Source organism: Wyeomyia smithii, chromosome 1, assembly GCF_029784165.1.
Source record: "Wyeomyia smithii strain HCP4-BCI-WySm-NY-G18 chromosome 1, ASM2978416v1, whole genome shotgun sequence".
In the NCBI taxonomy this organism is placed as follows: Eukaryota; Metazoa; Arthropoda; class Insecta; order Diptera; family Culicidae; genus Wyeomyia; species Wyeomyia smithii.
In genome coordinates, this window is record NC_073694.1 from 195,833,921 (window position 1) to 195,849,687 (window position 15,767).

The window sequence follows — 15,767 nt, forward strand, 5'->3', positions numbered from 1 at the left end:
AGCTCGTATTGGATCAGCGCGTGTCAAACAGGAACCGAGTACAGGATGTGTCAAACACAATTGCTGTTATTTATTGTACTGCTATTTGAATCGGTTGTTTGTTTAAATTCTGTCCATTAAAGAATATTTGGTAGATGACAGGGAATTCATTCTGCACAACTGGGGTTGATTTGATCACGCAACGCCGAATGCGAATTCGATAGGAAACGAGTCTAGCACTGAAGCGCTTTTGAGCTGATTTGTGTGCCAATACGGAATTTATTTGATTTAAAGTTGGTATACGAAATTGTCACAATAACAATTGACTAATTTGCGTTTTGATAAGTTTTCGATAGAAAATAATTTTAGAAAAAAAAGACAATTTTCTAGTACGATGTAATAAGCTTTGTTAGTAACATAATTCTCTATATTTCACTCCTCTTATTGCAGGGCACAGTAATTATGGGTGAAATGAGCACCGAGTTGTGAATCGTACCCATTACCAGCGAAAACCCTGTCCCAGAAGTGGTTTCAAAGGTCACCCCATGCCTGCTGAAAAGGAGAAAATGATGATCGCTAGCCAACGAAGGAGTTTTTATTTGCTCTCTACATGTAAACTGTATAATACTCACATCATAGCCTAAAATTAAAACAAACAAAAAAACAAGTGTTGTGTTTAAACTCTAAGCCTTTGACACGTGTATATTATTGGTAAAAAGTATCGTAACGTAAATGTTTGGTGTTGATTCTGAAGTGAGAACGCCGATTTCAGGATGCTTCTTTAGATGTTTGTAGATCTTTTAAGAAATTTTTAAATGTACTCCGATATTGTTTTGCTAACAAACAAACACACACAAACACCGTCTCGTCTATCACACTACTGTCTTCGATTGCAATTACGTACCAAATACTAAATTTTATCAGGTTTTACACAAATATGTAGTACTCGTAAACCGTTACTGCCGTACATCATAATAATTATATATAGGACACTTATGTACTTGTTTAATGGACTTTAAGATGTAATCAGTTCAAGTGCAGTGTTGATGGAACTTCTAAACCAGGCAGATTACCTGATTGGATGTCAAATAAACTATCGAAATAATCAAAAATTTCTATTCAAATCCTGCAACACTGGAAATGAGAGAAAAACTAATAAACAGATATTTACGAACGCACGCTCGGCGGTTTTGTTTGACGGATCATCCGAAATCCCAAAAGTGTTGAAAATAATTGGAACAAGTTGCTCAACTATATTATCGTCTACCCTTTTTATGTTCTCGTCAATACTAGGTTTTTTTCGTCAATAGGAAAGAGAGAAAGAAAGCTTGTGACATCTATTTTCACGTGGTCAAAACATCAATCAAACGCTTAACATAATCTTAACTTGAATAAAAGAGGAGACTTTTACAAAACCCTCAAATCAGTTCCGTAAAATGACAATTAACAGAGTGACAGTTACGGTTAATTTATTTATGACGAAACTTCAATATACAAACCACATTACAGTACTGACAAATTGTCCTTTTCAGGACAAAAAGTTTGTACTTAAAAAATTAATAACTTTCCTTAACCACTATATAGTGGTTAAGTGCGAAATTTATCAAAAATGAAGCAAATACAGAAACACATGAAGGTTTTTGTGTTATTTTCCCTTACTCATTTGAAAGCCGAATAAAAAAGCACTCGTGAAATGAATCAAAACGACATTCTCGTGAGGCCTGGTCAGGAAAATTTAAATGGTGTAAATTCGTGTGTAACCTTTCCTTCATCCAGAGAAGTCAACTCGGATGCCACTGTCACAGGACACCGACAGGTAAGACACCCCCCTGCGCCAATGAAATGGCGGCTCTGTGTCTGCTCTGTTTATACACAACGAGCAACTAATTTGTCTGGCAAATTTACGAAAACGGAACAACACGCCTTTTTCGCTTAGCTCGGCTCGTACCGAAACTCATCCACAACCCTCATATATGCGTTCCCACTTGGGACAGACGGAGCTCCAGTATCGTTGTCGCGTACCGATTCGAGGTAGTCAGCCAGGAGGGATGATATTTTGTTTTAATTGGTACATCGTCTCTGTTAATTGGAGTTTCGGATGATGAATGAGGGAATTGGCTTTCGGAGGTGTGAATGGACCGTGAATTGGCCTTTAATGGCCACCTTTTGCAAATTTAATGAGCGCTATTTCGTTAAGGATATAATTACTGCCTGTCAACGTTCGTGAATTAACGAAGATGTTTAAACGTTTATTTGAAATTGGAGTTGTCTACTTATTTAGACTCAAACCTAACTTTTCGACAATTGCTTTTTTTTAAGTAGTAATTATGTATAAAATATAGGGCATCTAATCGACCATTTTCTATGGTCGGAAGATTCCAGGTCCATGTGTACATGCCACTTGGACACGGCCATCACAGATTTTGCTCAAAGTTTGGGGAAATGAATACCTCCGCTCTGTAAGACACTCCTCTTTGTTGCGAGATAAGGCATATTTTTTCGAAACTACTTCTACTGATAGCTGATTTTTGAAGAAAAGAAACTAAGGAATTCAGAAAAAATATTGTTTTTGGCCGCAAGTGTTGCCAGATAGGTTATTTTTGTGTTCAAAAACAGAATTTGCATTTTTCGGCAAATTCAGCTTATTTTATTTTGAACTTGATAGCTTCATCGTGTTTCTCGGAAAAAAAATTTTATCTAGCAACAAAGAGAAGGGTTCCACAGACCGGGGGTATTTCAATCGGCACCAAAATTAGGATATTTTTAAAGTGACACTAGATTAATAATTACCCCAACTTTGGGCAAAACCTGTGATGGTCATGCCCAAGTTTGTGCTTTTTCGTGGTCACTCCGCATGGAATGACCCATATACATTGCAAAAAAAAATGGTGACGTGGGACTAAACACTGTAATTACTGTAATTACAGACACAATAAACTGATTTACGTATCCTTATTTTCGGCCCCCCTCTCCATCTTTTCAGAAATATATTTATATTACACTTCATTTACACTTGGTGATGTGCCTGTAGTGTTTTTTTTTTTTGTGCAAACGACATTTAAAAATTACAACGAAGCTTTTTTGCTTCACAAGTTGTTTCATTTGCCAGCAATTACATTCATTCACTACGAAGACAGCTAATATAAGTATATTATTTTATTTGTGAAGTTAAAAATAATAATAAAATCTAACAATGTTAACATGTTAAAAAAAAATCTGAACAGATTTTAGTAAATGGACAAAAAATTTACAAGCGCTCGTCGGCTCTTAGTATTTTTATGAACTTCGTTCGATATTATGTCGGTCACGATTTTTTAGTGAACATCGAAGATAAAAAAAAAAAATAACCTACAACTGTTGCAAAAATGTTCAATTCTTTTTGATTAATTTATGGTTTTTATGGTATTCATATTCATAAGATAAACTTTCAATCACCACCAGCAGCAGCATTGCAGTTTTGATTGCACGCCAATAGAAGTCGTGCCCGCTGCAATGATAGACGACGAGAAACTAGCGGCGCTCTGCTCCACATATACTCTACGGTACTGTTGCTTTTACCAGCATGTTTTCTTTCAAGACATCAGCTTCTATTACGCTCTAACAGCAGGTTTAGAAATTGTTCAAGAAAAGGGGTTGTTTCAAACTTTTCGAAAAACCTTTACCTTCGAGACATCACATTAGTCTAGGTTCATGGAAGCAAACATAAATTGACCTATTGTGACTGGGAGACTCTGTCAATTTTTTTTGGATATTGATACAGAGAATATCATAAAGAATGGTTGGTGTCTATTCATGTCGTCTATTCAACAACATATTGGCTATTGTTATCCATCATGTGGGTTTTCTTTGTAAAATTTGGACCACTGCGACCAATATTTTGATCTTTTGTGGTAATCTTGTGGTTATGTTGTTATCATCGTTTTAAATCTGACGAAACATTTGCCAGGTTCACTCCAATTTTACAGAATGCATACCAGTATAGAAAACAAAGACATAGTCCCACGTCAAAAATATATATTAAAAATAATAATTTTTAAAAGCTCACTTTTGAAAAAAAATAATGTGAATGCAAACTACAAGCGGTCATCTGAACATTAATCATTGTGTGATCATAGAGAAACTAGAGAAAAAACTTTTAAATCTCTGAAATAGGTGAAGAGGTTGTTCATGAGACATGACCGCAACGCTAAAGTATATTTACGACAACCTGTCTTATATCAATGTATTTCTCGCATTACGTTTGGGAATACACTCGTTTGGGGTTAATCCATTTCAGCGGTTCTCAACCTTTATTTGTCCGCGTACCCCTTGGCAGTATTTTCCAAATTAATTGTACCCCCTGGCTTCTAATGTTCTCGCAGAGTGGGAGAAAGTAGTGGTAGATCACGTTGTGGTAGTCTAGTCCAGGTTTCAAATTGGACTATAGTTTGTTTTACTGCTACAGTCATGTTTTGAGAGCAAGTTTGAACAACAACTAGGGCTACCACTTGGTCGGAGTTAAAAATCAGGATAACTTTTTTCCAGCAAAAATCTGATCTAAGCTTTTTTTATTTTTTGAGGTATCAATATACCTAAGATACCTAAAAAATGCAACACTAGTAAACTGTTTGAAATAAACTTAATAATAGAGGGTTATAATCAAGAAAAAAACCTGCTTTTCCTTATACTAATCGATGACCGACCCCCAGGCTAAGATTCGTAACACTGGAACCTAGCTCCACCGCCACAAAAAAACGTTCAATTCAAATTTTCAATCGAATAACAGTCATCGCCGTCGTCGTCTGAGGCGCTGTCATGCAATCTCATACATATTTTGTAGTTCCCATTTGACACATGCAGTAACGCTGGCGCTGATGTCGGAATACATGACGCAGCGCGAACACGACAGCAGATGGTGCTAGTGTTACTAACGTAAAGTACTGGAATCATCCAAACGATGATTTTATTGGAAATTTGTTCGACGTGTTGAGTCTGTTAGTCTGTGACCGACCTTTCAGTAGGCATTACGATATTTTTCTTAAATCTCTATAATTTTTCTTTGATTTTTAAATTGAAAAATTAGATTTTTTTAAATTTTCACCAACTGGCAAGTAGAGAATAAAGTTACACTTCTGCTGCTGGAAAATATAGCCCTGGTAGAGCTCAAAATGACATTTCTGCTGCTGGCTTATGAAAAATATAACCCTGACAGAGCACAAAATGACATTAATGCTGCTGGCCTATGGAAATATAACCCTGGTTCGCGCGTTATGACAGGGATGTCAAATCAAGCATTATTCAGAAAAATCAGGACAAATGCTAAAATGTGAAAAATAAATCAGGACGCTCCAAATGGATATCAAAATCAGGACATGTCCTGCTAAATCAGGACGGATGGTGTCCCTAACAACAACTGAAGTATTACAAAAAAAGATTACTTTGTCCGCCATTACTGGTTTTTCTTTCGCGTACCCCCTCGAGGCTCTCGCGTACCCCTAGGGGCACGCGTACCCCAGGTTGAGAACCGCTGATCTATTTGATGGTGTAAAGCAGTCAATTTCAGTAATAATTCCCTTAATTAACCTGGAAGAGAAGCGTGGTTTAATTGACTTGCAGTCATTCGGAAATATTATTAAAGACTACTGGAACACGGTTGTATCCACTTCACCGTCAAACAGCGGGAGTGGAACTGAATCACGCTCGATGAAATGATTATGTCAAATATTAAATTTTAATTAGAACGAAAAACTCATTTTACTGCTTTAATTGGAAGCATGTGGTCGTCCTCAAAAGAACGATTGGTTTTAGTTCTTACAAAGCTGGGAATTATCGAATTATGCCTTCTTTCCCGTTTCTTCGAGATCAGAACAACTTTAATATTCAGCAGAACCCCTTTCTGGGTAAAAGCGATCATTACGCTGCAGACGATAAATTCGACCTACCGGGAATAAAAGTCAAGCACGAGATGGAGTTCGATCGAACGGAATAGCGATGTGATATGAATGATGAATATCTACAGAGAGAACTTACGCAACAAATAGGCGGTGCGGCGTAGGTGGTAGGATGAAAGAATTCGAAAAAGGGGACAGGCTGCGCTGTTTTTTTTTAGGTTGCTGATGAAGCTTGAACCATTAAATATCTGAATGCACTGTTTATTTTACGGTTGTGTTATAGCGGTTGGATCTGAAATATTTTTTAAACAGTTTGTTTTGAGATGGTTTAATTTTTTCTGGACTTGGACTTGGACTTGGACTTGGACTTGGACTTGGACTTGGACTTGGACTTGGACTTGGACTTGGACTTGGACTTGGACTTGGACTTGGACTTGGACTTGGACTTGGACTTGGACTTGGACTTGGACTTGGACTTGGACTTGGACTTGGACTTGGACTTGGACTTGGACTTGGACTTGGACTTGGACTTGGACTTGGACTTGGACTTGGACTTGGACTTGGACTTGGACTTGGACTTGGACTTGGACTTGGACTTGGACTTGGACTTGGATGTGGATGTGGAAATACGCTTTAAAACCCCGAAACACCCGAAAGGGAACATTCATAAATGACGTAGCATTTCCTAACCATTACCTTTTTGCAGGGACTTAAATGTGTTCCTCGTAAACATAACGTTAAAGAGACGAACTTGGCTAGCAATTTCTATACGACACTATCACGTAAGTTGACGCTTTTTGGTAATGGCTAGGGGCACCAAAATTCAAATTGTTGAGTTGTTGAATAGACATATCTTTCATTTTTTCCGGTTTGAGCTTTTGGAATGCACTTTTTCCATTTTGTCGACCAGTGTAATTATCGACAGTTTCCGTCCCTTATCGATAACCACCTATATTAGACAAAAAAATTTGATCGTTGCCAGCTTTAAAATAATACGCACACATCGTTCACACTTGTACGAATCTCGTCTAGATTGGAATCACCGCGAACCCGTACGATAATTTGCCAAACAACCTATGGTCGAATATCGACCATTTATGATTCGAACGAGGCTTCACATACTTTTTATCACCATCAGTTTTAGCGAGTGGCAGGAAAATAATAACTATGAACTTCAATTTGATAATTCTGAGGTGCTAAAAAGTGGTAATCAGCGCTATTCGCAATTACTATATCATCAGCGTAACATGTTCGGACATGTTCAGCAATGCTGTGCAGTGTGGTGCGACTGCTGTAGAGCCTGTTCCCAATAAACCATTCTCTTGCTACAGTAATCGGTAATACAATGCTAGCTTTTATGTGTGACTACTGAGAGCCTTACTTCCGGTGGGCGTGTTATTGTGCACCTGAGCGAGCAAACCCACAATAACAAATCGTTTACGAAGTCAAATTTTTTTTAGGGATGCTGATGTGGACTCAGACCATAACCTAATAGCATTTATTCATTTATTTTCGTCAAACAAAAGTAGACTACATATGTTTAAAACTAACTTACATGCTATATGCTATTTATACTAGTGGAAGTAAAAAAAAAGAGTTTATACATAATTGAATAATAATTTCTTTATTTGCAGGTTATTACAATAAATGTTTTCTATCGATTTAAATTGCGCGTTGAATTGAAATATTGTTTTAATTTAGTTCTCGACATGGAAAAGTCAATTGCTTCACAGTGTTGATTATACACTAACATCATTTGATTAATAGGCCCGTATTTAGCATAATTGTTTCGTTGATGATTTAAAGAAAACAAAGTCAGAGTTCGTAAATTTCTAGAAGGTACATAAAAATTGAGTTTTGATAATATTTCAGGTGAATCGACACGTTGAGATACGATAACGTTAACAAATGACATCATTGCGAATTCACGACGGGCTTTTAATGATTGGATGTCAATAAGTCTGCAGCGTTCGTCATATGATGGTAGTGGAAATGACGTCCATCACGAAGTGCATATAACAGGAATTGTTTTTGCACTGATTCTATTCTGTTTACATGTGTTGCAGAAAACGGAGACCATACAATGCTACAGTATTTTAAAAGTGACCTGACATAGGAATTATAAAGTGTTTTTGTTGTGTATGTATCTTGGAAATTTCAGCAGAAACGTTTTTTAAAACTGAGCATGTTACCAGCCTTATTAATAATTGTATTGTAGTGATCAGTGAATGTTAATTTTGAGTCGAGTATGACTCCTAAGTTTCTAACTCGTTCAAATTTCTCTACTACCTGATCTCCTAAGGAAATAACATTGCTTGGCATGTTTCTTTTTCCGCCAAAAGCCATCGAACTACATTTTTACGTTTAGCTGAAGAAGGCTTTTTTTTACACCAAATGTAAAAATATTTTATCTCGTTACGAAAAATATTTACATCATCAGCGTTTTTAATTTCAATGAACAGTTTTATGTCGTCGGCATTAATAAGAGTTTTTACATGTTTTAGAATAAAGGAAATGTCGTTTACAAATAATATAAATAGTAAAAAGCCCCATTGAGGGCCTTGACAACTCCTGAGGTTACCTGAATAGGTTTCGATAATCGACCTTTAAATTTGACTGTTTGTTGACGATCTGTCAAATACGATTCAATCCATTTGAGTAATTGTGGATGAATTCCAATTTTTCGAAACTTGAAGAGAAGCAGGGGTATATCAATGCGATCGAAAGCTTTACTGAAGTCAGTATATAATGTTTCAACATAATTACCTTTATCCATTGCGTTCAAAGAGAAGTTAATAAACTCGAGTAAGTTAGTTGTTGTTGAGCGCCCTTTGAAAAAACCGTGTTGCGTTGGGGTAATTCTATTTTTTATTTGGTGGAATAACTTTTTGTTTATTATGGCTTCGAAAAGCTCAGGTATACAAAAAAGAATAGCTATGCCTCGATAGTTGCTAATGTCGGATTTTTTACCAGATTTGAACACAGGCACTAGATATGAGTTTTTCCAGAATTTCGGGAAGCAACCGGATTCCAGCGACATATTGAAAATCAAGAACAGTGGGGAAGTTAGCTCTTTAGCTAAATGTTTCATGAATGCTGGCGGAATTCCGTCTGGTCGCGGACCTTTAGACGCATCCAGAGCTTTTAAAGTATCTTCAATTTCGCGTGCGCTGACATGTTCACTATTGAAATAGTTGGGAAACTCAGGAAAGTTGGTGAAGAATGTATAGTCACGATCAAATTCTGAGAAAGTTGTATAATTTTGTTGAAAAAAATCAGCAAATAGATCAGAGATGTATGCCGGGTTCTCTTCAACTTTGTCATGCAGTTGCATTTTTGGAGGAAAATTTTCAGATTTTAACTTTGATTTCACATATTTGAAAAATTTTTTTGGACAGGATTTGATTTCAAGCTCAGTCTTTAGTATGCTTCAGAGTCGGATATGCTGGGAAAGAAAGGGGTAATGATTGGTTGTTTACTAGGTAGTCTGATAGGTACCTGAAAAATGAAACACGGAGACTTTTTTTTGGCCAAAGTCGATTTTTTTTCAACATACTCTTCTTTTAAGTCGATATAGCGAGTCAAACGATTTTCTTACTTCTTGATACCGCCCGAAAAGCACTCGATCGGAAGGTCTCCAAAATACACCTCAGTTTTAGCTATCAGCTTCTCATTTGAGTAAAAACGCTTATCGATGAGCCATCTCTTCAGGTTCGGGAACAAGTTATAGTCGGTGGAGGCCAGGTCTGGTGAATACGGTGGCTGAGGAACCAATTCGAAGCCGATTTCATGCAATTTTGCTTGTGCAACTAAGCATGAATGAACGGCGCATTCTCGTGATGATGAAGCGGTTTTTTCATTCAAATGCGGTCGTTTTTTGGCAATTTCGATTTTCAATCGGTCCAATAATGATGAATAGTATGCTCCGGTTATGGCTAAACCTTTTTCAAGATAGTCCACGAATATTATGCCATGTGCATCCCAAAATACGAAGGCCATAATCTTTGTTGCGTTTTTGGACACTTCGAAGCACTTAGGCCCGGTAAAACCTACTGTTTTGCCTGTTGCGTTGAATCAGGAGAGTAGTAATGGATTCAGGTTTTATCCATGGTTATGAATCGGCGCAAAAACTTTGTCGACTTACGCAAAAATAATCCCCACTACTGGTGAGAAGTTTTCACACGAATTCGTTTTTGGTCCACTGTGAACAAACGCGACACCCATCGCGCGCAAAGCTTCTTCATGCCCTAAAGTGAATGTTCGATATTGTCCACGTCATTAGCTACCTCTCTCAATTTCACTTTAGGATCATTCAACATATCTTGGATTTTTTCGACGTTTTCTGGTGTAGAGACCTCTTTCGGGCGCCCAGATCGTTCAGCACCAACAGTGCTCGAAAAACCACTTATGAATCGTTCGAATCGAGTCCTGGTGATACTAATCCAGCTTGGCGTTAGTCTCGGTTATAGTTTTCTTACGTAGATAGTAATGTTCTATCAAAACTCGAAACTCAGATTTTTCTATATTAAAAAAAAAACCAGGTTATTCGCTTCTAAGTGCTGTAACTTGTAAATGCGTAAACATAAGTGGCTGAAGTTTTGACAGGCGTCATTTAAAAAATGGTTCCCATTAGTGAATACTAATGCCATCTCTTAGAGTTTTCAGGTAGGTACTTACCAGTTTGGTTCAGACTGACACTAAGAGTTTCGTTTGATATTTGACCTCGTTTTCAGCTCGAATTTGCAAAGTTGTTGATACTAATTGTGTCCTTCCAAAAATATACACTGTAAAACTAATAAAATAGGCACTTATCAAAACCACCTAGCAAATTTTGAACAATCATGAAAGCTGCTGCTTTTTGGCATTGTGCTAGAGTCAATATAGTTCAGTATTTCCACCATTCAATAGTTCGCTTCAAAATTAAAATAATTAATTCCATTCCATTTAATTGCATCTAACCCACCAGTATTGATAACGTGACACTCATTAAAATCTTCCACTGTGTGGGTTGAAAACTTCGTCCTGAACAAACGATCTTTTAATCACAATTTGCATATTTTTGAATCGAAATATCTGCTGCATATTATCAATCATCCATCACTTGACACCGCCAAACTCACACCCCAAAACAACACCGATTTCGATATGCTAGCTCATCGCCCTGCTTTCCAGCGTAATAACAGTCAAACCTGCCAAGAGCGCTCGATTCAAACGGGGGATAAAAGTACAAATCAATTGACATTCCGAAAACTGGAGCCGGAGTTGATGGAAATCCGGTCCCCTCCCCGAAAGCTCTCCCGCAGTACCTATATTTTTCATTCATGTAGGAATTTACAGCTGTTGTGGGGTTGAATTATTCGCAAAATATGAACCGAAAAAATCCTTTACGCTTGTTTTCCCCGGTCGTCTCCTTCCCGTTCTGTGTGTCTGTGACGAATATATTGAAACCATTATGGCATTTATAATACCGAATACCGGGCTAGCATCATTTCACCGAACCTGTCAATAGAAATAGGGGTTCTCCACCAGTGAGGAGTGCACATCTGACTGGAGTGGTCCGAACTAAAATCTCAATCCTCTATCGAGTGATGAAGTTTACTTCATAAGGTTCCGTCCGGTATGATCATCGCACATTATTTACTCATAATCCGACATCTCGAAATTTGGGAAATTTTGCTGGAAACAAAATCCGAACCAGTCTACCATCGAGCCGGTTATGGATCGCTAGCATTTAAAAGGAAAATATTGCGTGTTTGAAATGTTTTGCTCTCTCTGCAGCATGGGAGGAACCCTGAAAAAAAAACAATAAATGTATATTCAATCAATTGTGTAGCCTTCGGTAATTTTCATTTCCATCGTTTTCCGGCGACAACGACGGCCGCCCCCAGGGTGTGCTGTTTATTCCAGTCGGCTGCAGCGCCATGTTGGGTCCAAGTGTATTTCGGATAAAATGATGATTTATGAATTCAGTCCCGTCAGCTTGCGAGCCATCGTTATCCTCAAATTGCAACGCATTGCAAATCGACCGTTTTCAATTTTTCCCCCAGGGCGCCCATTGTGGTACAAAAACCGAGCTGGATTAGTGCTAGGACATAAAATCGCATTTTTTAGTATTTTCGACATCAATCACATCACATTATTCTGAACTGATTTCCAGTAGTTCGATGATTTATGTTATTACCTTTTTAGTAACGATATGGACAATCGAATTTAAGAAACCCGCTTGTTTACGCTTTATTTAACCTCCTAGTGCCCAAACCCGCGTTTAGACGGGCTTCAGTAAAATCCTTATATAAATCTTTAATAAATTCATAGTGATTTTGCCGAAGCCAGTCAAAAGGCGGGGGACAATCAATTGATTTGTCTAACAGTCGTTTTACATGAACTACCGAACGTAATAAAGTAGATGTTTGTGGATTCCAAAAACTCTCTTTGGTGGATTGATTTAATTAGAAACAACGCAAAAATTACAAACCGCACAAATGAACCAAACACAACAGTATTAGATCGTTGAATTCTCATCCAATCCAAATATTTGCCTAGAAGGAATCGGGATGATGCACCGATCACAATTTGCTAGCATTGCTTAGAGTCTGCGATTGTTTGCTTCTCAGTGGCGGACGTGCAGAAAACAGGTCAATTTCATCTCACAATGAAACTCATCTCCTCCTACTAGGAATGATTCTGCCGTTTCAATGGGCAATCTGAAACCAATTCCATTCGGAGACGTCGTTGCGAACCGTATATGCACAAGCAAGTGTGCAACAGCTCAATTTTCTAGTGCGTGTGCACCCGAGCAGGATGATCTACCACAAGAGAATAAATTCTTCACAATAAAATAGTTGTGTTATAGCAATCCAACATTTTTTTTATTATGTAAACATGGCAATGAATGTTGATCTATTCATGATTTTCATGAAAAAATAAATGAAAAAGATGTGCATCGAAATCTGTGACATTTATCTTAGTGCAATGCTATAAAACGTGTTTACTGCTTTTGAAGGATTTTGAAGTGGTCCCCGTGGTTCTGTGGTTAGCGATGTCGGTCGGCTAGCTCTCCCACACACGGTTGTGATGTTGGGTTCGATTCCCGATCAGGTCGAGGATCTTTTCGAACTGGAAATTTTCTTGACTCAGCACTGGGGCACTGTGTATCGTTGTACTCATCCTGCAACATGCAAAATGTGCCAAAAACAATATCGATAACGAATTCGCTCATTCTGTGCCGAACACGCATCAGTATCGGACGTGTTTGGTGATCGCTCCGACAGAATATAAAACAAAAGACGTGTAAAACAAGTGTTGGCATTGTTTGCCTGGTCGAGTGAAATAAATCCGGGTTCAAGGTCGCGGCTTTGTGCAACTGTTTCGCATCGTGACTACCAGCTGGTGCGTAAGCCGATTTGGCTGCTGGCTGAATTGTGCTACAGCAGTGGACGAGACACAAAAGAGGAAAAAGAAGAAGCCATCAGTTGACAGTTGAGTTGTATCGCTGTGTGGAGTGATCTCACACCTGGCTCGCTGCTGGTGGCTGTTTGGTGCTGCTGGCTGTAACGGCTGCAACTTCGAACGATCGGACAACCAACCTTACTGGAAGGGAGAAGTAAAAAGGTACGTGCTCTTGTCGGCGCTAGTGCGCTAGACTTAGCGGGATGGATGAAGATCCCTCGCCTCCCGCGCCACCATCCCCGAACCCCTCCGACCCTGACCCTTCTGTTACCCCCTCCCCTGTTCATTCTACAGTCCCCCCTCGCCCCAGGCTTTACCCAGACGGAGCCCAGGGCAGCTATACTGTCTGTTTTCGGCCAAAGGCGGGACAGAAATCGAAACAGTTGAACCTCTTGCAGATTTCTAAAGACCTGACGAAGGAGTACAAGGGCGTGACCGAAATTTCCAAGGTCCGGCCTAACAAGCTCCGTGTCGTGGTCAGTAACCTGAAAGAGGCCAACGATATAGCCTGCTCTGAGCTCTTCACACGCGAGTATCGCGTTTACATACCCGCACGAGACGTGGAGATCGACGGTGTCATAACCGATTCGAGTCTGTCCGTCGAGTGTATTTTGCAAAGTGCTAAAGGGTGCTTCAAGAATAGCACATGTCCCGATGTGAAGGTGCTCGACTGCAAGCAATTGCGGTCAGCATCGATCATCGGTGGCAAAACAGTATACACTCCGTCAGACTCGTTTCGAGTTACGTTCGCCGGGTCAGCGCTACCAAGCCACGTCTCGATCCACCGGGTTCGTCTCCCTGTGCGATTATATGTGCCTCGCGTCATGAACTGCCTGAATTGTAATCAGTTAGGCCACACCGCCGCTGTGGCAAGTATGGGGAGAATCATGGGGATGATTCCTGCAGTAAAAATGCTGAAAAATGCATTCACTGTGGGGAGAGTCAGCATGTGCTCTCGACATGTGCGGTGTACATGCAGCGCAGGGATAAAATAAAGAGGTCTCTCAAAGAGCGTTGGAAGCGTTCTTACGCTGAGATGCTGAAGAAGACCGTTACCACTTCTCCCATTACATCAAACCCTTTTGATCTGTTGTCCTCTGATGAAACCGATTCTGACGATTCACCAGCGGGAACATCTTACGCCAATCCTGGGGAGTCTAGGAAGAGGAAAAATATTTCCTCTCCTAAACACACATCTACAACCCCAGTTGTTCCTTTTGCACTTCCAGTTGATGAAATAAATAAATTAGTGAAATTTTCTGACATTGTGGACTGGATTTTTGAAACTTTCAATGTACCCGATCCAATTAAAATTTTTCTTACAGCATTCCTCCCAGCAGTTAGATCATTTTTGAAGCAGTTGACTGCCCAATGGCCCCTCCTTGCAGCGATTGTATCCTTCGATGCCTAATTCAACTGCGTATATGAAGGATTCTATCTCTGTCTTACAGTGGAATTGTAGAAGTATTTTACCAAAAATTGATTCGTTTAAAGTTTTGATAAATAAAAACAAATGCGATGCATTTTCCCTTTGTGAAACTTGGCTTACTTCAAATATTGATCTCAACTTCCATGATTTTAATATTATTCGCCTTGATCGAGACACCCCATATGGAGGAGTACTTTTAGGGATTAAAAAGTGCTATTCTTTCTATCGTATTAACCTCCCCTCGATTCCAGGCATCGAAGTTGTCGCATGTCAAATGACAATACAAGGTAAAGAGCTTTGTATTGCCTCAATATATATTCCTCCCAGAGCACAGGTTGGGCAACGGCTGCTCTTTGATTTAATAGAACTTCTTCCCTCGCCACGTTTGATTTTGGGAGACTTCAACTCTCATGGTGTGGCTTGGGGCTCCCCTTACAATGATAACCGCTCCTCTTTAATCTATAACCTTTGCAATGACTTCGACATGACTATTTTAAACAACGGTGAAATGACACGTATCCCGAAACCTCCAGCGCGCCCAAGCGCTTTGGATCTATCCTTATGTTCGACGTCGCTACGGTTGGATTGCACATGGAAGGTAATCCTCGATCCTCACGGTAGCGACCATTTGCCTATTCTTATTTCAATTACTAACGGGTCAACTCGCATGCGACCAGTTGACATTCCGTATGACCTCACACGGAATGTCGATTGGAAGTTATACGAGGAAATGATTTCAAAAGCCGTCGATTCGATTCAACATCATCCACCACTTGAAGAATACAACCTCCACGCGGGCTTGATTCTCGACGCCGCGTTGCAAGCCCAAACGAAGAAATATCCCGGCGTAACGATTAAAGAACGGCCTCCCACTCCGTGGTGGGACCAAGAGTGCTCCGATGTCTACACGCAAAGATCCGACGCGTTTTTGGCCTACCAGAAGGGAGGTATACCTGGCGACTATTTACGGTATTCGGAGCTTGATACCAAGCTTAAAAGCTTGGCTAAAGCAAAGAAACGCGGATATTGGCGTCGGTTCG

At 39.4% G+C, this 15,767-nt stretch overlaps 1 protein-coding gene across 5 annotated transcripts in view; it reads left to right on the forward strand.

The window, feature by feature from the left end:
- LOC129733951 (band 4.1-like protein 4) overlaps positions 1-1,157 on the forward strand; it is a 365,660-nt gene extending 364,503 nt beyond the window's left edge. For all 5 annotated transcript variants that reach the window (XM_055695585.1, XM_055695589.1, XM_055695588.1 and 2 more), the window contains one exon: positions 430-1,157. In XM_055695585.1, the coding sequence (XP_055551560.1) occupies positions 430-439 (10 nt within the window). In that variant the 3' untranslated portion in view covers positions 440-1,157. The remainder of the gene's footprint in view (positions 1-429) is intronic.
- The last annotated feature ends 14,610 nt before the right edge of the window (positions 1,158-15,767 follow it).